General features: G+C 40.5%; 1 protein-coding gene across 1 annotated transcript in view; it reads left to right on the top strand.

Moving 5' to 3' along the window:
* Positions 1-25,107, top strand: part of LOC109933771 (transport and Golgi organization protein 1 homolog) — a 97,763-nt gene that overhangs the window by 18,667 nt on the left and 53,989 nt on the right. The window contains exons 5-11 of the mRNA XM_048596583.1: positions 2,935-3,672; positions 6,495-6,649; positions 14,031-14,162; positions 21,612-21,633; positions 23,124-23,212; positions 24,284-24,361; positions 24,447-24,557. Coding sequence (XP_048452540.1) covers positions 2,935-3,672; positions 6,495-6,649; positions 14,031-14,162; positions 21,612-21,633; positions 23,124-23,212; positions 24,284-24,361; positions 24,447-24,557 — 1,325 coding nt within the window. The remainder of the gene's footprint in view (positions 1-2,934; positions 3,673-6,494; positions 6,650-14,030; positions 14,163-21,611; positions 21,634-23,123; positions 23,213-24,283; positions 24,362-24,446; positions 24,558-25,107) is intronic.

The raw sequence follows: 25,107 nt of genomic DNA on the forward strand, positions 1-25,107 counted from the left end.
CATGTGTCTAAATTAACTTTAACTATGACACAGCCCTCCACTGTTTCTTGGGAATGAGAATTCTAAATGTTACTGACCCTCAGGGAAGACGTTCCTCTTGTTCTCTCTCAGATGAGAGGCCACTAATTTTGAAACAGGCCCCCCAGTTCTGGGTTGGTCGACAAGGAGAAATGTCATCTCTGCGCCTAACCTGTCAAGCCTCCTTAGAAATTATGCCAGGCTTGGACCCCTAGAGCTTCTAGCTTATCATTAATTAAAATGCATCAACACGCTCCCTGTCTCTGGGAACTGTCTGTAGTTTGAAATCTTAGTGTCATATTTGACCATAGGAGAAACTTTTGATAACATATTTGTTAAAATCAACAATTTCCATCTCTGAAACTGTGTCCCGTGTCCTACAGAGAGCCATAGGGTTGGAGGGGGAAGAGGAGGAGGAGGTGGAGGAAGAGGAAGAAGGAAGAGGGTTCAAAGGAGCAACATGCCCAGAAAACCATGAATGACGAGAGATATTCATGATAGATAAGGGGGAGAAAAGGCTTTTAGCAGGTACAAGGGGAACAAATCAGTAGAGGCATTAGTGGACTGCAGAAAGGGCAAGGTGGAGCCCTGAGGAAAGGAAAGAGGGGATGTGAGAAAACTCTATCTGGTAGAAGGAGAGAAAATCCCAAGATACTGTATAAGTATAACAAGGATAAGAAGACAACCAGGGACGGAGTAGGGCCCATTAGGGACCAAGAGGGCAATCTGTGAGTGGATCCAGAAGACACGGTTAGAGTGTTGAACCAACACTTCACATTTGTCTTCACCCAAGAGAATGAAGGTGAAGGTATGGAGCCCAGTGGGAGAGACTGCAGGGTGCTTGAGAAAATTGACAGGGGGAAGGACAAGGTATTGAATGTTTTGGCAGACATGTGGACCAATCTCCAGGTCCAGATGAATTGTTTTGCAGACTGCTTTTGGAGGCAAGGGTGGAGATTGCAGGGCACCACAGGGATCTATGCTGGGTCCCCTTTTATTTGTCATTTATATAAAGACATAGATGACTGCGTGCAGAGTTGAATTAGTAAGTTTGTGGATGATGCACAGATTGGCCGGGTGGTTATTGGTGAAAATTGAGTGGCTTGGGCTGCAAGAAGATATGTGAGATGGTCAAATGGGCAGATAAGTGGCAGATGGAGTTTGACCCTGAAAAGTGTGAGGTGATGCACCTTGGAAGGAGTAACTGGACAAGGGAGTATACAATGAACGGCATGACACTATGAAGTTCTGTGGAACAAAAGGACCTTGGGAGTGTTTGTCCATAGATCTCCGAAGGTGGAAGGGTATGATAGTAGGGTGATGAAAAAGACATATGGGACACTTGCCTTTATCGATCAAGGCATAGATTACAAAAGCAGGGAAGTCATGTTGGAGTTGTATAGAAGAATAGTGAGACCGCAGTTAGAGTGCTGTGTGCAGTTCTGGTCACCGCATTACAGGAAGGATGTGATTGCATGGAGAGAGTGTGGAAGAGATTCACCAGGATACTGTTTGGGATGGAAAATTTAAGTTATGAGGAAAGGTAGGATAGACTTGGGTTGTTTGCAGAGAAGACTGACGGGCGATGTGATGAAGGTGTACAAGTTTGAGGGGCATGGGCAGACTGTGAGGGAGTTGCTAGTTGAGCTTGCGCAGTTGTCGTGCCCTGAGTGAATTTAGGGTTTACATTGAGTTGACAGTTGATGAAGGGGGTTTCCTGAAGGTCACTTCAACAGCATACATTGAACACAAGCTAAAGCGGAGTGCAGAAGAAATCTCCTGTTGTGGCCTTTGGAGTGAGTGTAGTCCTGCATTTAACGTAGATCTAAGAACTTAAGTTGTGCTCGGAATAGGTTCCAATGACTTAAGCATTTCTAGCTATGAGCAAATAGAGTGCAAAGTATTGGTTAGAGTAGAGAAGAAGAGTTCCTGCTTTTGGTGAGTTTTGCAATGGTGAGTAAAGCATTGAGCTCCTTAGTTGGTTAGCATGGATTTTTTTTGCCTGTTTAAACAGAAAGGGGAGGCAATGGCCTAGTGGTATTATCGCTGGACTGTTAATCCAGAGACCCAAATAACATTATGGCAACCTGCATTTGGATCCCGCCGCAGCAGATGGTGGAATTTGAATTAATTAAAATATCTGGAATTAGGAATCTAATGATGACCATGAACACGTTATCAATTGTTGGAAAAACCTATCTGGGTTCATTAATGTCCTTTGGGGAAGGAAACTGACATCCTTACCTGGTCTGACTTGGATGTGACTCCAGACCCACAGCAATGTGGTTGACTCTGAACTGCCCTATAGGCAAGTAGGGATGGGCAATAAGTGCTGCCTGGTCAGCGACGCCCTCATCCCGTGAATGAATAAATTTAAAAATAAAAGGTCATTTGGTGAAGTCAGAGTCATGGAGTTGTGGGCATGGAAACGGACCCTTTGGTCCAACTAGTCCCATTTGCCAATACTTGGCCTATATCCCTCTAAACCCTTCCTATTCATATACCCGTCCAGATCCCTTTCAAATGTTGTAATTGTACCCACCTCCACGACTTCCAGGGCAGCTCGTTCCATACATGCAGCACCTTTTGCATGAAAAGATTGCCCCTTTGGTCCCTTTTAAATCTTTACCCTCTCACCTTAAACCTATGCCCTTTAGTTTTGGATTCCCCTACCCTGGGAATACTACCTTGCTATTCTCCCTATCCATACCCCTCATGATTTTATAAACCTCTATAAGGTTATTCCTTGGTTTCCAACATCCTAGCCGATTGAGCCTCTTCCCTGTAGTTCAAACCCTCCAACCCTGTCATGTACGTAACCAATGTTGTTTGAATTGTACAGCAGGAAGACTGTCTTAATTCAAGGTTGAAAAACATTACTTTTAAAGTTGTATATTTGCTTTTGTTTTGCTATAGGATTATTAATTGGCAGCAACCAGGAAGATCAAGAGAGGGAAGCTGCTGAAGCACAGCAAGGAGAGAAGAATGATGGTGAGCCAGTGAGAGGATTGCATTCTCCAGTCTTCACCAAAGATGCACTACATTCTGCAAGAAACCAGGAAGAAGATGAAGGTGAAAGGCCATGGGCAGAGATGCAATCTGGAAACCTTTCAGAGAATGCAGCCTATCCAGAGACAGAGGAGGATGAACAGTTAGTGAGTAGTTCAGAGACTGTCAAAGAGACAGAGAAAGAGCATCCAATTTCAGAGAGCATGACAGGCCAAGAGGAGGAGGCACCAGGAATTGAACCGTCTTCCTCAAATTTTACTGAGATTGGTCAAACACCAAAGGATTTGAAAGGTAATGAAGAGGCATTAGGAACATCAACTCCAAAAATTAAAAGGAGGGTAGAAGAGAATCAGAAAGAAACTTCTGAATGGAACAAGCTCAAAGAGCATGAGGGAGAAGCATCTTCTCCAAGTGTTGGAGGGAAATTGGATGGGGGTGATAAGGCTTGGACAGGACTGAATATCCTGAACATTAGTGAGGGAGGAGAGGAGCCCCAGAAGGGACCTTCTGATGTGATGTTTGAAGAGAACGTAGCACAGTCCTATGGAGGAGATGTTGCAGAGGAGAGTTTGCTGAAAGGAAAGCAACAGGAGGTGAAAGCAACGGGAGATGGTGCTAAATTTGGCCACTTGGAGACAGAAATCGGTGAGTGAAAAGTAATTGCTGTTTGCATTGATAGAAAAGCTTTAAAATGGTAGTGTATATAAATAATGTAAAAATCCTCTTGTGATTTGATCAACGGATTTCCTTGTTCAAACTTATTATTTCCCAAAGTCCTAACTGTGGAATTCCTCACTTCCTAGTTGCAGTCTTCCTTCAACAAGATACATTCTTCGAAACTCAAAATTTGAGTGTCGTCATTGCTAATACATTTAACTTGAATCTCATGTTCTTTGGTCCTTTGCTGTTTGCCTAGGTTTCAAAGGAGAACCCTTTTTAATATGGGAGGAGAGGATTGAAGAAACACCAATAATCAGATTATCACCTACCTCAGAAATGTCCCCTAGTACTTCAATAACAATGAAGTATTCCAAAATGCCATAGTTTATAACTAGAAAGGCAGCTCCTACTAAAGCATTCCCTCAGCACAGCATCAATAAAGCAGCCTAGATTATATACTCAAGTTTTTTAATTAAATTTGAATCTATAAGTTTCTCTCCTGAACATCACTTTAGCCCATCAGGCTAAGTGGACCAACCATATCAATGCTGTGGCCACAAGAGTAACTCAGAGGCTGGAAACTCAGCAGAGAGTAACTCACTGCCTGATTTCCCCAAAGCCTGTCCATCATCTACAAGCCTGTTCATCAGGAATGTGATGAACTTGTGAAATGGAGAGTGTTCCATAGTTTATAAGTCATTGAAAGCTAGCATGCTTTGGGAAAGCAGCCAACATAATCAAAGATCCCTCCCACCCCATTATACTCTTTTCCAGCCTCTTCTATCAAGCAGAAGATACAAAAGTTTGAAAACACATAGCAACAGATTCAGGAACAGCTTCTTCCCTGCTGTTACCAGACTTAGGAATGGACCTCTCGTATATTAGAGTTGATCCTTCTTTACACCTTTTCTGTAGCTGTACCACGATATTCTGCATTCTGTTCTATTGCCTTTATGTACGTACGTAAGGCTGGGGATAGCACGCAAAACAATACTTTTCATTGTATTTCACTTCATGTGACAACACTAAGTCAAATCAAATCAATTTGGAATGTAAATATTACTGCCTCTTATTGCAGTAGTGTTTGAGTATAGGAGCAAAAACATCTTGCTGCAGTAGTGTAGAACACTGGTATTGTATGCAGTTCTGGCCCCTCATGTAAGGAAGGATATACTTGCCTTGGAAGGAGTGCAACAGAGGTTCATCAATTGGATTCTTTGGCGGGTGATGGGTAGGTCCAATGAAAAGCAACGATGAGACGTTGACCTTTATTCTTTTGAAGGATGAGAGGTAATATCACAAAGCTTAGAATTTTTTTTAGACAGAATAAATGCAGAAAGGATGTTTCCCTGGCTGTGGGGTCTAGCACCAGGGGATGCAATCTCTGAATAAAAAGTAAACCATTTGAAACTGAGGTAGGGAGGAACGTCTTAACTCAGAGTGGTAAATTTCCCCCTACCCCTCCACCAAAAGAAAGGCTGAGGAATCTCTCAGTAAAGACCAAGTTTAGTAATCAGAAATCAATAAGTAACATCCAAGTGTTAATGGGGATAATGTCGTATTCCACTACAAAGTAAGATGATCATCAGTGACCTGCAATGGCACAGCAAGCTCAAGGTGCTGAATGGCCTATTTGTGCTTCTGCATTCATATGTTCCACTTGCCTCCAGCAATACTCACTAAACTTGACACCATTCAGGATAAGGAAGCCCACTGAAACAAATATTAGCTCCCTCAATTGCTGAGGCATGGTACCAACAGTGTATACCATCTACAAAATGTATTGCAGCAACTGACCAAGACTCCTTCAGGTGTAGCTTCAAATTCACCCACCTATCAGGACAAGGGCAGTAGATGCAAGGGAGTACCACCACTTCAAAGTTGCCCTCCAAGACACTTATCATCCGGACTTGCAAATAAATAGCCATTCCTTCACTGTCACTGTGTCAAAACCCTGGAATTCCCTTCCACGTGGATGTCTCCAACCATATGAACTCCAGTGGCTCAAGAAGGCAGCTCCCCCTGCCAATAATTTTAAAAAATCAGGTTCCCCCACCTCTCTTCAATTCTTCCCATTCATGTCAGTTTAGCCACTGCAGCATGTTCCCTTCATCTCTCCAGTGTTGCTACATGAAGATCATCCCTACTTCCAACTGTCTCTGTTTTGCAGCAAATGAACAATTGTTTCCAGAGGAATCCATAGAACCAACAGATTAGCTCTATCTCCAATTCAAAGACCATTATATGTATGGACTTTGAAAGCCTTGTGTTAAAATACCATGTGTTAGGGTAGTTAGCAAATTTTGAAGCTAAAAGGGCTCTGCAGCAGAACATACAAGAAGTTGGCTTAAAACTAGAAATTAGAGCTGTCATGACTTGCTGTTTTCAAACTGCAGGGAGATATACATGGAGCTAAGAACTGCAGTGTCCCCAGTGAATGGGGACAGTTACTCCAAACTAACATCAAGAATTGCTAGCAACAGATCATGGAAAAGTGCAAAAGGTCAGAGAAAATGAATAAGTGATAAGCTTGGAGAGTTTTGAAACTTGAAATTATTTCCCTGCCCTAAAAGGAGTGAAATGGGATAGGTTATTGTTTGCAAATGGCACCTGGCTCTAGATCAATTGTTGATTTTTAAATCTAAGATTTTTGGATTTTTGTTAGGTACAGATATTCATGGCAGAACAATCTCAAGGGGACTGAATGTCAACCTCCTGTTCCTATACTTCATTATTGGATGACTGTAATTGTACATTCACTGGTGCTAAATAAGTCCTTTAAAACATGTGTTCTAATTGAACCCCAGACACTCATTCCATCCTGGATAACCGTGTGGTAATGGACACGAGTCAGCTGCAAGAGAGAGGTCCATTCCTATCGTGGACTGTCACGGTGATGGATGCTGTTGTCCTGTTCATCAAGGGTAATGTGTGGCCTGTCGTTCAATCTCTCTCAGGACATGTAAGTACTTTTATTTTTCCTCCAGTCACCTTTCCCCTCCAACTCCTTGAGGGCTGTGGTTCCAAAGACACAGCCACCTTTTTGACACATAAGTTGACAGTGCTTAATGTTTGAATGTGGACATTGATGAGTTGTGGCTTTTCTGCATATTCAGCTGCTGATCTTTCTGCTTTCCTCACCCCTACCCTCTCATGTATTGAGGAGCCTATTCTCTCGACCTTCTGATGCTAAATGTGTGGCAATCCAACTTGGATCTCTCCAGACTAGTGTGTTGTCATTTGTGAGCTGCCACTTGGTGGCTCCACTTACCATTCATATGAAAATGAATCTAAATCATTAATTGGAGAAGATTCTCCAGAATATTGCAGCTTTTTCTATTGAGGTGAAACCAGTGTGGCTGAGTCGGGATAGGTACTAATTAATGTCATACAGTTGAGGAAAGTGTTAGATTCTATGCTGGTAGGTACCTGTGAATGGCAAATTGTAGCCCCAGTGCAATGTTACCAGTTTAATTGCTGTCCTTTCACCCTTTGTAGAGTTTATGGAAGTCAGAAGCCATGGTTATGAATGGTTGTAATGGCCTCTGTGGTTGAATAATTTACCAACACAATGTCTTGTCAAGAATGGCCATTTGGGAGAGATGCTGGAGCATCGGGTAGAAGGGCTGATGCAAATGAAGCCTCAAACGGCCTGAGTTAGCTTTCAAAGAAGGATATGTGAAATTTTCTTGAAGCTGGAAAAAATAAAAATTTGGTTTTGAATTCATAATATAAACAGAAACTCCCAAAAGCATTCAAGTCAGGCAGTCTCTGTAGAAAGATTAATTCTATTTCTTGTTCTATCAAAATTGCCTCAGAGCAGAACTAGACTATTTAGCTCATTGAGTCTGCTCCACCGTTCACTGAGATCATGGCTGATCTGTTTATCCTCAACTCCACTTTTGTGTCTTTTTCTCATAACCCTTGATTCCTTTACAGATTAAAAATCTTAATAAAAACAAATTGCTGGAGAAGCTCAGCAGGTCTGGCAACATCCTCCTTTTTTGCCCCTTGGTTATGAGTGCTATGAGTGCCTTCTACCATGAAGGCCGATGCAAAGTATTTATACAACGCCTTTGCCATTTCCTGGTTTCCCCATTATTATTTTCCATTGTCATTCTATAAGAAATCTCTATTCACTTCAGCCTGTCTCTTCCTGATTAGGCACTTAATGAAGCTCCCTGTTGCCTTTCTCGACGTTCCTTGCAAGCACCCGACTTGCTGAGTATTTCTGGCATTTTAATTTCAACAGTTTCAAGCGTCCGCAGGAGTTTGGTTGATTGCTTTGAGGCTTTTTTTTGTATTTCTATTTAACGTACATTTTGGCAGCACTAGACCGAGAGACTAAGCAGACGAGTCAAGTGGGAATCAAGGGAAGTAAACTGGCTTTCTCAAAGTTGCAGTGCCGAGGGGTGGCGCTGTTTGGGGAGGGAGGCACACCGAGCAAGGGGGAAGTGGAGCCGGAAGTCCGCTGGCCGTGTGAGCGCGCGCCGTTGAGTGTCCGGGGGCCGGTAGCGCGCCTCGTTTTGTGTTGACGTGTTCGAGCGGCGGTTGTTGACCGTTCGCCAACATGGGGCCGAGGTCCTGACATCGGTTTAGGCCTCACTGCCCGACTTCAACCACAACCCACCCCCCTCCCCCCCCACACCGCTTCAATACCGGTCAAAGTTCAACCCTTTCCCCGGTCCGCCATGGTCTTGGAGCAGGAGTCGCCGCCTCATGAGCTGCAGCCACCGGCGTCCGCAGCCGCAGCTGCTGCGGTTATGTACTCTTCTGTGGTGGGCCGGATCGGCCAGGTCAGTTTCTGTGTGTGTGTGTGTGTGTGTGTGTGTGAGAGAGAGAGAGAGAGAGAGAGAGAGTGTGGGGGGTGGGGGGCGCGGGTTCACAAGCAAGGAAGTGTTATGTGAATGGGTTAGCTCACCCCTCTCTGTGCTTGGCCAAGGCTTCAGAGCTTCATGCTGTCAGTCTCCAACTTGTACCATCTACCCACTTACCCTGTGTAATTGGATCATCAGTTTGTTTAGACAGGGGTAGCATAGTGATGTTACTGGATCAGCGTTTGGAGTAAGGGACATTTTAAATTCTCATCGTGCAATAGACGAGGAATAGAAGCAGTGACCACAAAACTTCCAGATTGTTGGAACATAATAAAAGATTGTTATATTTTTAAAAAATGGTTCGTTCATGTTCTTTTAAGGAATAAAATTCCTTGTGTGGCTTATGTGTGATCCAGACTCAGTAATGTGGTTGACTTTAAACTGCTCTTTGAAATGGTCTCCTGAGCCACACAGTTCCAGGGCAATTGGAGGTGGACTTTAAGTCCTACCACAGCCAGTGACACCCACATCCAATCAACAAATAGAAGAAGTTGCGCTAAACTGCAACAGAAAACGCATTGTGGGTCTGTCCCCATAAAGATGCAAGATAGTTGATCACCACTACTTTCCAAAGACGGTTAGTAATTGGTAACAAATACTGGTCTTGCAGGTGACATCCACGTGCTGTAAATGATTTAAATAAAAGTAAATTTGAACTTGGTACTGCCATGCATGTAACTAGTATTGGTAACACTGGCTTCATGAATATCACATTTGCAATCTGGGTGTAAATATATCAGAGCTAACTTTAAACATATAGTCCCAACCATGTGAGAGAAAAAATAGCAAGGTAATACTTCCTACAAATTCATCCAAAAATTGCTTTATAATTGGAAGTTACTTGCACTTGCTCTAGATACAGCAGCCCTTTAGTTTTATAACTTTCGTTTTTTGTTCCTGTTCCCACAATGGCTTTTTGCCTTCCTGCCTGTGACTGCCTACAACCTCATGTGTTCCTTTTACCTCTGTTAACAAAATCCAACTGGTTCACTAATGCACTTTCGGGAAGGTAACTGCCATCCTTACCTGGTCTGGTCTATATGTGGCTCCAGAGCTACAGAAATGTGGTGGCTTTTAACTGTCCCCTGGGCAGTTATCGATGGGAAATAAATGCTGGCCTAGTCACTGATATTCGCATCCAGTGAATGATTTGAAAAAAACTTATTTCATTCCACAGTTGGTGACCGTTCCATCAGCCCTCTAAGGACTTTAGGTTTGGAATTATTTCCAGAAACCTCTCAGCCTTAAAGAACCTCTCTAAAACCTGTGTTTTGACCAACTGTTTGATCACCTGTCCCAACAGCATCTTTGGCTTGGTATCAGGTTTTTTATGATTGCAATCCTCTGATGTGCCTTTGGATATTGTCTATTAAAGGTGCTATATAACAATACAAGTTACATAAGGACAACCAAGTATACGATCCATTCTGTGGCTCAAACATTTAACTTTCTACAAGTGTCAAAGTAATGACACGATAACTATGTACGTAACAATGTAATTTTTATGGTAGTTAATTCATATACGTTTGTCCTTTGGTTGCAGATGAAACCCCTTTAAAGTGTGTTTAATGCTGATGCATAGTTACTCGAGTAAAATAGTGGATCTTGAATAGAAGTTGTTTTGTAATTGAATAGCTAGCTTGACATCTTGAGAAAGCATCAAATATCAGCTATGAAGTGTGCTGCTAAAGTGAAGTGTAGTCAGGCTGGGTAGGGTTTGGTTCCAGAAAGATGATCTTGATAGTTTTCTTGATTTTTGACAGGTTTTGAAAATGTCTGAGGACAGACATGCACATGTACTGTACATTAATGAATTGTATAATTTTGAATATAGTGTATTCTATTAGGGGGTGGCAATGGCATCCATTGTAACTGAACTGGTAATTTAAAATCAAAAAGCATCAAAAATTCTCTTGGGACATGGGTTCAAATCCCACAGTGGCAACTGGGGAAATTTTGGATTCAGTAAAAATTGGGAATAAAAAGTGAGTTTAATAGTGACTGCCAGTTGTCGTAAAAACCAATGCGGTCTACTGATGGCCTTCATGGAAGAAAGTCTACCATCCTTACCTGTTCCGGTCTACATGTGGCTCCAGACTGTTAACTGCCCTTTAGGCAGTTAGGGATGGGCAACAAATGACACCCACATCTCATGAGCCTATGTACAATATATATAAAAACAATATTAGGGCAGGAGACCAGAGATTGGTGAAAGAGGTGGAAATTCTGCCTCTTTGGGCCTTGAGAGCTGAGGTACTGCTGCTGTTGGTGTCATTAGTAGATTAAAATTGGTGATGCTTGAGAGGCCAGGATTAGAGCAGCACAGATATGAGGGTGGTATGGAGAGCTAGGCTGGAGTGGGGCTATGAATGACTTTGAATGAGGATGGATAATGATTTTGAAGTTTGAATTGTCACTAAACCTGGTACCATTGTAGACCAGTGATAGGTACAACTGGTGATTTTTATCAGTGTCGGCGCGTATTACATTGAACTGTGTACGCAAGTGAAATATGTGCGTACACATTGATACGCAGCTTTATATAGACAGCACTAAATTTATTTGCATATCTCGCCACGCTATTTATGTCTGTGATCTGGATTATAATATAATGCAACGTCAGGCTAGTTTATTTTCCCATTAGGCTGTTTTGTTGGCTGGTGCCTTGCGATCAACCATTGAGGCAGAAAAGTGCAGTCAAATGGTAATTCCTGTTTTGAGTAGCTCATGGTTACAATTTGCAAATGGCTGAGGTGCATCATGTATGCTCATTTGAGTATTTATTTGGAAAACATTAGGACCCATAACAAGATCTCTATTCATATTTCCCAGACTCAGCTTTGAATTTTTTTGGAGTGTCTTGATCTGAATATCAGAGTATACTGAGTTTCTAAGTCTGAGTAATTAGGGTAGAGTGCAATGGAACTTTGTAGTTTTAGTATTTTCTTACACTTATATTCAGTTGATCAATGTGGAAGGCCAGTCCAGTAATGGTGACCACTAAGCAGCCATTAATTGTCGTCAAAATCCATCTGTTTGACTAATGTTATATTATTTAGGGAAGGACATTTGTGGTAGTGGTTCTGGGTGGGATGCTTTTTGGAGGGTCATTGGTGACCTAATGGGTCAAATGGCCTCATTCTGCACTATAGGGATTCTGAGATTCTGGACGTTCTATGTTGTACAACAGTAATGTAGCCTGAGTAATCTGTTAAGCTTTTATTCCCTGGTTTACATATGTCCCCTAAACCTGTTGATTTGGGCTTACTCTAAGTTTAGTTCAACCAAGCTCAAGATTGGTTCATGTCAGTAAGCAAGCTGACAGGAGAATGATACAGTATCTGGTATACCCTTTAGACCTGGTTCAGATCCTGGTCCTGTTAAATTTAAATGCTATGCATCTTGGGTTTGCTCCATGTGTTCAATACAATAGCTGTGTTTATTAAACTGCTGTGTATTAAAATAATCTTGCCGTTATGTGAGAAGCGAAACCAGTATTTAGCTGATTTCAAATTTCTCTCTCTCTAACTACGAAAAGTTATAGGTAAAACTCCATAGTATAGTAGAAGAGATAGTGGGAACTGCAGATGCTGGAGAATCTGCGATAACAAGGTGTAGAGCCGGATGAACACAGCAGGCCAAGCAGCATCAGAGGAGCAGGAAGGCTAAGTATAGTAGAACATGTCTGCAAGACTGGTGGTGGCCTTCTCTAATCGCTTCAAACAGATATTTAATCTGGGGTTGCTGCATTATATATTATTAATTCTTGAGAAAGTTGATGTCACTTGTTTCAAATTAATATTCATATGATATTAGTTGGAATTTTGCTATAGTTGCTGTGTGACATGCTAGCAGTGTTATTCACCATCTATTTTGTAATCACAACAACATCTCATATTTTTAATGACGAGAGTCTCGGCTTTCCTGAATCCTCTGGGGGTGATTTGATTCTAATTCTAACTGTTTTCCTGTTTGAGGGTGGTTGGCTTTGATCTTAACGTTTTCCAAAATTTGGAACAAAATTTGCTTAGTGTTAGACTGTCTCACAAGATTTATATCTTGTGAAGAGTCTATTTTGCCCTCCTACCCTAATCTGTTTGCTGTACAAGAAAATTTGATGTGTATATTTTTGGAAGTTCAGTTTGTAAATGTGTTCCAAAAAGACAAGTTCCTTTTTTTTAAATCTGGATAATTTTACTGAATATTCGCATTTAAGGAGTTCACGTTCTTTTTACGGCAGTAGGAGAAGGAACTGGTGAAGTCCCTGCCATTACAACTAATTGATTGAAAAATTAATATTTGAATGTCTGTCAGTTGTGTGTCTTAATGAATTTATCATGAAGACCTCCGTCCCTGTGTATTGCGAGTTGCAAGTGCCTTTATTATGTGCATGATTTTGACTGTTTCATTTCTCTGCATTTGAAAAGGGCAGTGATTTATCTGTTTGCCGTTTAAAACATACAATAACTTTAGAAAAGTAGAATATTAAGAAGTTTATGTAGACTGGAGAAAATTCTGTTCAACATGGAATAAGTTAGTAATTGCATGATCTGTGATAGAGTGCCATATTGTGGAGTGAACTTAATTGATGTCTGTTCTACCTAGTGATCTGTTAGAAGTGATACCAAGTTTGATTCTTTAGTCCCTTGTAGACAATGCATCTACTGTTATCCCTTTTTTTAATATGTCAGCCAGTTGAAAATTTGAAAATAATTTTGCTGAAGTGAAACAATTGCCAATCCTCATCCAGTTTTCTCCTAATGTCACTAGTTTCACTATTAATTTAGTTGCACATTTCAGCATCTGTTGGAATCTCCATTATAAAATGGTAAACTTGTTGTGAGATTGAGTCAGTATTTCATTTTTAAAAACCATAAAGGGATGAAGCATTTTAACTGAATTTTGTACGTGACATTCCTTTTTTAATCTTGTTTCTAAGTAGCTTTCAATCTTTCTCAATCTCTGAGAGAGTTAGTTGTATGTTAGCCACTTCCTGTGTTCACTGAGTTGAGGTTACCTCCTTTTTGCAAGAGCTGACTTTTGTTCCAGTCCAGTGTTGCCTTGAGGCATATGTCCATGGGTAAGTTGGCATTCCATTAATTGAACAATGAAAAAGAATCCAAGTTACCAGCCTGTTGAAACATACAGGGCACTATAGTGCAGTAATTGCCTGTAGCTATCAATGATGCATATTGGGGAAATATATTTACAGGCATTCATATAAGTGTTATTTCAGTGCTTTCTCAACTGTTGCCTCTTGTATTCCAATATTGGACTGAACTCCCTAGTTTCATAATCCCAGATATAGGCATGATCTGTAGCATCACTTGTTTGTTGCATCTTTTATGTAGACAGTCACCTTAAGGTGCTTTATAGTTGTATGAAGAAATGGGTAATAGGAGTACAGTGCTCTGTGCAAGTAACAGGCAATCCTTTTTTAAAGAATATTATTTTTCTCTTTCCCAGCTCATTTCCTCTTTGCCTGAAGAAATGAGGCCAGGTCCTGATTTCTATGGAGTTCCCTGGGAGCCCATCTTGATGACTTCTATTATAGGAATCATTACTTTTGTCATCTTTTTATGGAGAACCTGCCTTTCAGTAAGTAAGATTGATTTGCATTTTTCATAAATTCAGATTGCTTTCTTCAGAGTTGATGGGGTTAATAATGAAGTTATCTGGGGCAGACGATTGAGTGGAACGTTTACTTTTTGGAGCATAATAATATATGACACGAGCATGAGTAGGCCATTTGGCTCATCAATCTGTTTCACCATTCAGTAAGATCGTGGCTAAACGCCTCAGGCCTCAGCTCCTATTTCATGCTAGTCCTAATCCTCCAATATTTCAAAAATCTGTTTACTTCCTCATTAATTTTTTGTAGTGATCTTTCTTCCACAACTTTCTGGGCAGTCAATTCCACATATTGACTACTCTCTGGAAAAAGAAGAGTCTTTTAGATCTCAGTTTTTAAATGAATGTCCCCTTATTGTGTAACTGTATCCCCTAGTTTGCGATTCCCTCACTTGTGTAAACATCTCAACATCTAGCCTGTCAGGCCCTCTCAGAATCTTCTACGTTTCAATACCCCCATTCTTTTGAACTCTAATGAATAAAGGCCTAAACTGTTTAGCTACTCTTGATAAGTCATTCCCTTCATCCCAGGAATGTGCCTAATGATTCTCTGTTGAACTGCCAAAACCAGTAATATTTACTTAAATATGGGGACAAAATCTACATGCGTATTCCAAGTGTGGCTTCACCAACATCCTGTGTAGTTATAGATTCATGTAACATGGAAACAGACCCTTTGGTCCAGCTTGTCCATGCCAACCAAGTTTCCCAAACTAAACTAGTCTCATTTGACTGTGTTGGCCCATATCACACTCAACTTTCCTATTCATGTATCTGTTCAGATGTCTTTTAAATGTTGTAACTGTGCCTGCATCCACCACTTCCTCTGGCAGTTCATTCCATATATGAACCACTCTGTGTGACAAAGTTCCACCCTTAGGTCCTTTCAAATCTTTCTCCTCTCACTTCAAAACTATTCTGTGTAGTTTTGACCTGCCCTACCCTAGTGAAAAGAATTTGGCTGTTCACCTTATCTGTGATGTTATAAACATAAGAACATAAGAAGTAGAAGCAGGAGTAGGCCAACTGGCCCCTTGAGCCTGTTCCGCCATTCAATAAGATCGTAGCTGATCTTCTTGTGGACTCAGCTCCGCTTACCAGCCTGCTCACCATAACCCTTAATTCCTTTACTGTTCAAAAACCTATCAATCTTTGCCTTAAAAACATCCGATGAGCTAGCCTCAACTGTTTCATTGGGCAGGGAATTCCACAGGTTCACAACCCTTTGTCCTAAGTCTGCTTCCCCTTACTTTGATGCTATGCCTCTTAATTCTAGTTTCATCTGCCAGTGGAAACAACCTCCCTGCTTCTATCCTATCTATTCCCCTCATTATTTTATATGTTTCTATAAGATCCCCCCCTTGTTCTTCTAAAAACCTCAATCTCAACCTCCTTTTCTCCAGTGAAAAAACGTCCCAGCCTATCCAGCCTCTCTTTAGATCTCAAACCCTGCAGTCCTGGTAATGTTCTTTTAAATCATTTCTGCACCCTCTTCGGTTTAATGATATCCTTCCTATAGCAAGGAGACCAGAACTGTACACCATACTCCAAAAGTGACCTCACCAACATGTGTGCAACCACAACATGATATCTTTACTCAAAGGTCTGAGCAATGAAGGCAAGTGTGCCAAACACCGCCTTTACCTATGGTGTACCTTGCAATGAACTGTGTACCTGAACCCCTAGTTCTCTCTGTTCTAATAAATAAACTGCTTCATCCACCATTGGATTTTAGTCATGAGTTCTGTAGAAGGATATCAGCCTTAATCCAAATTAAACGCCAAACCCTATTATATCTGATCCAGAAATTATCAATAGAAACATGACACAATTCATTTTTTCATTGAGGTGACATCTGGATGCAAAGAGCAGAATGCCCTTTGTGGTCCATTATTCTCTACACATCAGTTATTCTGAAGTAATAATGTGACATCACACAAATAAATCCCTTCCGGTTTAACAATTGTAAAACAGAAGTAGAAAGAAATATGTAAGCTTTATTGTTGCTTTTTCAAAGTTTATTGTTATACACAAAGAACACTTATCAGGTTTCCTTACACTGTAAAGATCCAAGCTCATAAAACATCTAGAATAAATTAAAACTTGTCTTCATACCAGACCAATTACATATATAGTCAAAAATCAAGATTTCACAGAACTGTAATTTGACAGTCACAAAATATTTGGGAAAGTGACCACAAGCATGATCAAAAAGGCAAATTTAAAGGAAAAGAGAGGGGTTGAGAGACAGGATGTAACACTGAGGCCGCAGCCCTGATCCTTACAACACCTCATGACAAACGGTCTGCAAATCTGAAGTTGATTTGTTTATTACAACTTTCTGTTTTCTGTCCTTTGATCAATTTTCCACATATGGCCATATATTCCTCCCTTATCTAGTGCAACAATCTTTTTTGCGGCCCATCATCAACTCGCTTTTCAGAACACAAATATACTACTGCAGTTAGTTTCCCTTTATCCACTCAGCTCATTTCATCCTCAAGTAACTTAAATAGATCTGTTTTCCAGAAAATCACATTGTCTATGTCTAATTATACTATGATTCTTTTTAAGCCCTGGTTCCTTCTCTCTCTGCTTTTTAAAAAAAAGGTTATATGCCCTTGAGATAGAAAGACATTACTAACGTCAGGGAAGCAATGGCCTCGTGGTATTACTGCTAGGCTATTAATCCAGAGACCCAAGTAATGTTCTGGGGACCTAGGTTTGTATCCTGCCATGGCAGATTGTGGAATTTAAAAATTGTAACAATATTTCTCAATTTTTAAACTCCAAGCAATAAAACTCAAAATTCCTTTTGCCTCCTTAGTTACTTGCTGCACCTGCACGCTAACTTTTTGTGTTTCATGCTCAAGAACACCCTCTGCTCTGTCCATTTTAAATAACCAATCTGCCTTTTGATTCTTCCTACTAGAGTGCATGAGCTCACATTTTCCTTTATTATACTCTTTGTGCCAAGTTTTGCCTGCTCACTCAACCTATCTATATCCTCTTGGAGATTCTTTATATCCTCATTGCAATGTGTCCTCCCACCTGTTTTTAAATTAGTAACAAATTTGAATACATTTGACTCTGCCCCTCCAAGTTATTAACACAGAAAATAAATGAGGCCTTAGCACTAATGCTTGTGGCGCTCCACTGGTTTTTGTCTTTCCAACCGGAGAGAGTTGTTGTTCCCTACTCTGTGTTATGTATGTTAACCAATCGTCAGTCCATGCTAATACATGACCCTCAATACCGTGAGCTTCCATCTTGAGAAATAACCTTTTATGTGGTGCCTTATCAAATGACTTTGAAAACCAAATACTCTTGGTTCTGCTTGTTATATCTGCAAAAAACTTGAATAAATCTGTCTCAAATGATTTTCTGTTCAAAAAACAATGTTGTTTGATTTTGTTAAGCTTTTCTAAATGTCGTATTGTTTCTTGCTTAATAATGGCAACTTTACCCAGTTAGGCTAACTGTCCTGAAGTATCCTGCTTTCTGTCACTCTCCCTCCCTCCCTCCTTGAACACAAGCACCACATTCACAGTTTTCCAATCCACTGGAACCCTCCCGGAATCCAGAGAGTTTTAGAATATATCAGCCTATGCCTGTATGATCTTTGCAGCCATTTCCTTTAAAATCCTTGGGTGTAGACTATCGAGTCTTGGTGATTTGTCTGTCTTTAGTCCCGTAAGATTGTCAAATACTTTGTCCCTCTTGATAGAGACTGTTACTCTATATTTCCTCTAATAGACACACCTGGTTTATCCTTTATCTTTAACATGTTTACTGTGTCCTCACTGTGATGGCAAGTACTGGTTTGAATTAGAACATAGAACAGTACAGCACAGTACAGGCCCTTTGGCCCATGGTGTTGTGCTGACCTATTATCCTACTCGAAGATCAAACTACCCTACATTTTACTATCGTCCGTGTGCCTATCCAAGAGTCGCTGAAATGTCCCTCGTGTATCTGACTCCACTACCACCGCCGGCAGTGCATTCGACGCACCCATCACTCTCTGTGTAAGGAACCTACCTCTGACATCTCCTCTATACCTTCCTCCATTCACCTTAAAATTATGCCACCTCATAATAGTCATTTCCACCTCGGGGAAAATATCTCTGGGTATCCACTTTATCTATGCCTCTCATCATCTTGTACACCTCTGTCAAATCACCTCTCATCCTTCTTTGCTCTAATGAGAAAACCCCTAGCTCCCTCAGCCTTTCCTCATAAGACCTGGCCTCCAGTCCAGGAAGCATCCTGGTAAATCTCCTCTGCCCCCTCTCTAAAGCTTCCACATCCTTTCTATAATGAGGCAACCAGTACTGAACATAATATTCCAAGTGTGGTCTAACCAGGGTTTTATAAAGCTGCAGCATAACCTCGCAGCTCTTAAACTCAATTCCCCTGCCAATGAAATCCAACACACCATACGCCTTCTTAACAACCCTAACAACTTGGGTAGCAACTTTGAGGGATTTATGGACGTGGACCCCGAGATCCCTCTGTTCCTCCACACTGCCAAGAATCCTGCCATTAACCCTGTATTCTGCATTCAAATTTGAATTGTTCAAATTATCTTCCATTTCTCTGTTACCCATTATTAATTCCCCAGCTACATCCTTCAAGGGTCCTAAACTTAGTTTAGCTACTCGCCTTTTGCATTCATATAAGTAGTGTGTACACTCTTGCTGTTGTTTTTATTTTTCTTAGCAATTTATTTTCATGCTCCGTTTTCTCTCTCTATATAAGCTTTTTAGCCACATGGTTCCTAAAAAAAAAAAAGATGCCCAATCCTTTTGCCTACCACTCGTTATTGTCACTTTATTTATTTTTAATCAACGATTCAGGAATGTCATTGCACATCTCTGGCGCAGATGAAACATGAATCCAGACCTCATGGCTCAGAGGTATGGCATTACCAATTCACCACAACAGCCCTTTTGCCACTTTGTATGCCTTTGTTTTTGAATGGGTACTCTCCTTGACCCCCTTTGTGATCCATTGATGCTTCATTCTTATTGAGTCCTTAATTTTGGCTGGAATAAACTTTTACTGAACATTATATATCTGCTTAAATGTCTGCCACTGCTGATCGAGCAACATCCCTTGAGCCTATTTCCTGGTTCACTTCAAACAGCTCTTTCAACGTACCTTAATAATTGCTTTTAAATTTGAGGACACTAGTTTGAGACCCAAGTTACTCTTCCTTAAACTGAATTTTAAATTTTACCATGTTGTGATTGCTGTCCCCTAGAGAGTCCTTAACTATTAGATCTCTTATTAATCTTACCTCATTGCACATTACTGGATGTAAAATATCCTGATCCTGGGTAGGTTCTGCAGCATACTGCTCTAAGAATCAATCCCTAATACACTCGAGAAATTTGTCTTTCATTTTATCCTTGCCCATCTGATTTATCCAGTCATTGTGCAGATTAAAATCACCCATGACAATTGTTGTGCCCTTCTTGCAAATTTCCATTGTTTGCTGATTTATATTTCCTTCTCTGCATTGAGGCAATTCTTTGGTGACCTCTTTGACTTGCTATCCCTTATTTCCACCCAAGCTGATTCCACACAATGATATTTTGCACTTAAATCACTATGACAATTGTACTGATACTATCCTTTATTAACAAAACTGCTACTCCACCTTTTTATGTTCTTCCAGAATGTCAGTTACTCTTAAATAAAGAAGTCCACACTCTTGGCCAATATTTAATCACATCTTCTCATAGCTATTGAGTGATAGTCATTTGTTCTCGAGCCATCAAAGCAATTTATCTTATTAATAGTGCTGTGTACATGCAATTGAAGAGTCTTAAGCTTTGACTTTTTAACATTATTACTTAACCCTGGTTCTAATTTCTGCTGCAGTCTTTTGTGTATGTTTTCTACCCCTTCTTGTCACACTTTGATTATAGGCTGTCTGTTCATGACCATGCATCTCTGCTCCTTTGTTTTAAAAAGCTCCTCCTTCGATTGAACCTCCAATTAGTTTGAAACCCCAATACAACTTCCATTGCCCAGTTTATCAGGACACTGGTCCCAGCATGTTTCAAATGGAATCTGCCCCAATGGAACAGCTCCCTCTTTCCCCAATGTTGGTGTCTGTATCTGATGAATAGGAACCCCTTTCTTCCATGTCAATCTTTGTGCCTCACATTTACCTCGAATCTTATTTACCATATGTCAATTTCAAGTGGCTCAGGTGGCGATAATTTGGAGATTATGTGGTTCTGCATTTTATTCAGCTGCTTGTAATCCTTCAGCAGAACCTCTTTCCTGGTCTTACCTGGATTCATGGTACCTGTGTGGACCATGACAGTGAGATCCTTTCCTTCCCTTCCCATTCCAAGATCCTCTTCAGCTCAGAAGAGATGTCAATAACCTTGGCACCAGGTTGGCAACATAGTTTTCATGACTCTGCTGCAGAGAACTGTATTTATTTCCCTTAACTGTACTTCCCCTTATTATGTCTACATTTCTGTTTCCTCTCCCTACTTGAATTACTCTGTGGATTGAGGTGTTGTGGTCAGTTTGCTCATCTTCTCAGCAGTCTAACCCTTTGTCTACACCAGGAGCATGACCTCATATCTATTAGACAAGGCTATATTATGAATCCTAATACCTGCCTCAACTTGTAGTTGTATGCTCCATGCTTTATCACTGGCCAAATTGAATGTACTTAATCTAAGGGGTGTTATTGCCTCCTCAAAGCATGTATGGATATTTGAAACAGAAGTTCCTCTAGCAGCCGCCTTCTGCTTTGAATGTGGTCATCATGGATTGCACTGGTGCTCAAACAACATAAAATTATGAATTTTCTTGAAAAAGCATTAATTCATGTGAATTAAACTCCTATAAGTCAGTGTCAGGTAAAGTTTTGCAGTTAACTGATCTGGCAGAATTTGTAGACATTTGGGTGCAGGTGGATTGCAGTTCAAGGCTGTGCTGTATAGTTCTTGGAGGCTGGGTAATTTGTTTCCTTTCAGCTAAAATGCGGAGTTCTTTTTGGAAATCAGGCTTTGAGAGATTAGAAAGTAGAGACAAGCAGCTACTTAAGCCTGGCACTGGTTTTACTGTTTTCTGTTCTGGTGTAAACTTCAAACATTTTTGATTTAAAAAAAAAAAAAAAAAAAATTCAGCTCATCAGTGGTACTTTTTGCTGTAAAGTTTCAAGTCTTGTGTAAAGTTTTGCTGGGTTCTGATTGAAACAGTGACGGAGGCTGTTTCCAGTTGTGATTAGGAATAAGGCTGCCAGTGGTGGTAGGTTTTGGTTGTTGTGCAGTCTCCAGATCTTGTCTGGATGAATGAGCAAAGCTCTGGTACCTTGTTACACCTGGCTTGTGTTGATTTTGGAATAGTTTACCGTTACTAATTGCATTTTGATTTGTTTTTCAGGTGAAGAGCAGAAAATATCAAAGTAAGTTTACAGCTCGTGCCTGATGCACGGATTGATGTTCCATCTTATTACTGTAAAATAAAGCTTAGTGACTTGCCTCCCACTAAAGAGGGTAAACTCTTGAGTCATTTGAGCCAACCAAGGTTCTATATGTTGTTGATTGATCTCAGTTGGTGCAATTGACCTGCTGTTTCTGGCAATCTCTTGGCTTTCTTGTCAATTGTCTTGCCCAACTGTGTCAACAGACTGGTTGACCTGCAACATCCTTTGCAGCTAAACATTGTGTGGTCACTGCTTTGCCTCACTGGAGTAGCGCGCTGGAAATCAAGCCCTGCTATTTTCAAAATCATCAAAGGTTAAAGACTTTAAAAACATGCAGAATTCCTTAGTTTACCTACCTTTTAGACCTGGGTTGAAAAAGCAGTACCAGGTTTAACAAAAAATAGTATTAGTTACATGTAGTTATACTCGAGCTACAGGCAGACAGTTATAAACCATCGGCATAAAAGCACTACAAACTAAAACTCGAATTCCTTTTTTTAAACTCCCCTTACGCATGCAGACAGGGGAAAAATAAACGTGGGTGGTATTGATGGAAGGGAAGACTGGGAAGGCACTTCACTGATCCCTGAGATGAATTTTGTGTTGGTCAGAACATTCCTTCTTGGTCATCCTTCTCTGGATGCTTCCACTGGTTTGCAAGAGGCACAGGTGACTGATTCACTTAAAATGTCTCTAACCTATCAATTAAAAGTCACAGCATAAAGCAGCTGCAGAAGGAGAGTAAGCCAGTTTTCTTCAGGCTTACATCGACTTTTACTGCAGAGAGGATGTTGGTGATCTCATGACTTCTCTGTATCTTGTTCACTGCCTCAAGCTGTTCAACTATCTGAAACTCAATCACATAGTTGTTGGCAAGCAGGAGGCCTTTGCCATCAACAACTGGTCACAAATTCACAGACCAATCGGTAACTTGTACCAATCAAACCTCTATCTGTTCACAACTCCACTGCAGTGCGTCAGCAGTCATTAGCTTAACAACTGTTCAAACAAGCCACTAGAATGTTGCTTAGATTGTCAGGTTATTTGCTTTGAAAATGTGCAGCAATCCAATGGTAATCCTTGATTTTAAAACTGTGCTTTCCCTATTTTGGTCCATGATTAAAATACAGGAAAATAAAAAGACACAACCACTAAGACCACAATAATTCCACAAGAGGTCAGGATCAAGATATTTAGGATTACTTCCATGCCCAGCCAAGTCCATGAACTTTCTCAATTTGCTGAGAACTGTTAGATGTGAATTCTGCAGCCTTTATCACTTCTTATGGATTAAGATCACGCTTTTGTCCACTATATCTACATGGAGGAAGATCTTTGGTTTTTGAAGGAGAACATTTATGTTATGGCAGCAACATTTTTCTGTACATGTTGCTGTACAGGTTCTTCTCATCTCCTTTGGCTGTGAAAATATTTACAATGTATATGTTGAAACCTTTACCTCTCCCTAGTGACTGAAAAACAGCTATCTGAGAAAATCAAACAGCTTATTCAGGAGAAGACTGAGGTCTTGGAGAAAGTGTCCATTTATGAAAAGAAGGTACAAATCTAATTTTCTGCTATTTTCAATTTTGTTGAAGTTTATGACAGGCAAAATTCTTATGGTAGATGTATCAGGATGCTTTCATTAAAAACAAGCTATTCACAGCTCATACCTCTGTTTACCCCTGTAGAGGCAATGAAGCCTAAAATGTCTGGAGAGTCTTTTTTTCTTTTTAGAAAGCAGATAAACAATTGAGATCAGAGGAAGGAAAATGGAAAAAAGAATTGTCCTGCTAAGGAATCATTTGCAGAGAGAGAATTTGACTGTTATAAATATGTCACCTGCTACCGACTGTGTGTTGTAGGCGTTATGGTTATTGGGTGTTTGACGTATTCCTGAGCTGAGGCTGGTTAGCTCCTTGAGTTGCTTTCACCACCCTTGCCTCCATTGTTTATTCAGCCATTTGGTGGAGTATTATTTTCCTTCAAGGCGATTAGGCAACAAGTATTGTGTGTTTGCCACGTGGTCAGAAATTCCCACTGCAATCGTTCCGTTGTTGTCTGATGTTGCAGGATCTAGGTGATGAGCCAAGGAAGCAGGCCACCCCTGCTGCAATCAGTAGAGGAAGAGATGATTCAAGTGGCAATGAATTGATGCCCAAGCATTGTTTTTGGCAGCTAGAATAGAGAGGTGTTGAGAACTTGCATAGCTCAGAATTCTGTAAAAAGATGTATTAGATTAAGGATTTATGATAGATTTTGATTTCAGCAAGATGATACAAGAAAATTGTTGGATTCTTACTTGGAATCTAGGTACAATAATTGAGGCTAGTTCAAAGAAGTACTGATTGTATCATTTAAGTAGAAATGAAAAACGTTTGTGATGGAGGAGGAGGCAAGCGAAGACAGATAAGAGAGAAGGCTAGTCAGAAAGCAGCCACTTTGCCATGTCTGAGCTCAAGAGAGTTGTGATCCAAGAAGTAACGTTGATTAAAGAAAAGTCTTCAATGGCCTTGAATTACATAGACCTCGTTGTGACAAACATTTATTATAAATTCAAGTATGTTTTAAATGTACTGCTTATCTTTATTTTCTCTCTTTTCCTCCTCATCATCCCTGACCCCTGTAGCTGGAAGAAGCCAAATCTGCCATTGATGAAGCACAGAATGTGAAATCAACTATGTCTGATGAAGCTAAAGAACTTAAGGTGAGAGAGTAATTGGTATTGTTATGTATTTCAATAGTTATTGTAAAGTATGCATTTAAAGTTTCAGACTTGTCTGTTTCCAAAGTTGTCTTGTGGGGAGCTCGAGCAGGTGAACCTTCATTTGGAGACGCGTGTGAAAAATCTTGAGACATTGGTAGAAAAAGAGAAGGAGGAGACAGCTAAACAGCAGACTCTGGTAAGGAAATAATGAGTATTCTTGAAAAGAGAAACTTTGGTTTATTATCTTAAGTTGAATTATATATATTATCGAGAATGGAGCAACTCCTTATATATCTATTTCACAGTTGTGCACTGGGTGGGATTGCTTTCACTTGCATCTTATGTTTGGGAGGAATGTAAAAGTGTAATATGCAGCATATAGCACTCCCTGACGTGTACCTTCACTGTATTGGGTCAAAAGTTTCGAGTTCCCTGTCTAACAGCACTGTGAGTTACTCGCACCAAATGGAATCCAGTGGTCAAGAAGGCAGCTTGTGTCTGACTGAGGGCAGTTAAGAATGGGCAGTAAATGCTGGCCCAGCTAGAGAAGCCCACTGAATGTATATAGAAAATAAAATGAGCAGAGAAACTTTGGTGTTCATGTACACAAATCCTTAGAAGGAAGTTTGGCACTTAAAAGTGGGCACAAAAGCCAGTTGTAACAGTGAGACTTATCTAATAGAATAAAAACAAAAGTTTATAAAGTTTTAAGGGAGATACGTGGATCATGTATAGAAGGAAATAAT

This window comes from Rhincodon typus, chromosome 5 (assembly GCF_021869965.1).
Source record: "Rhincodon typus isolate 14 chromosome 5, sRhiTyp1.1, whole genome shotgun sequence".
NCBI lineage: Eukaryota > Metazoa > Chordata > Chondrichthyes > Orectolobiformes > Rhincodontidae > Rhincodon > Rhincodon typus.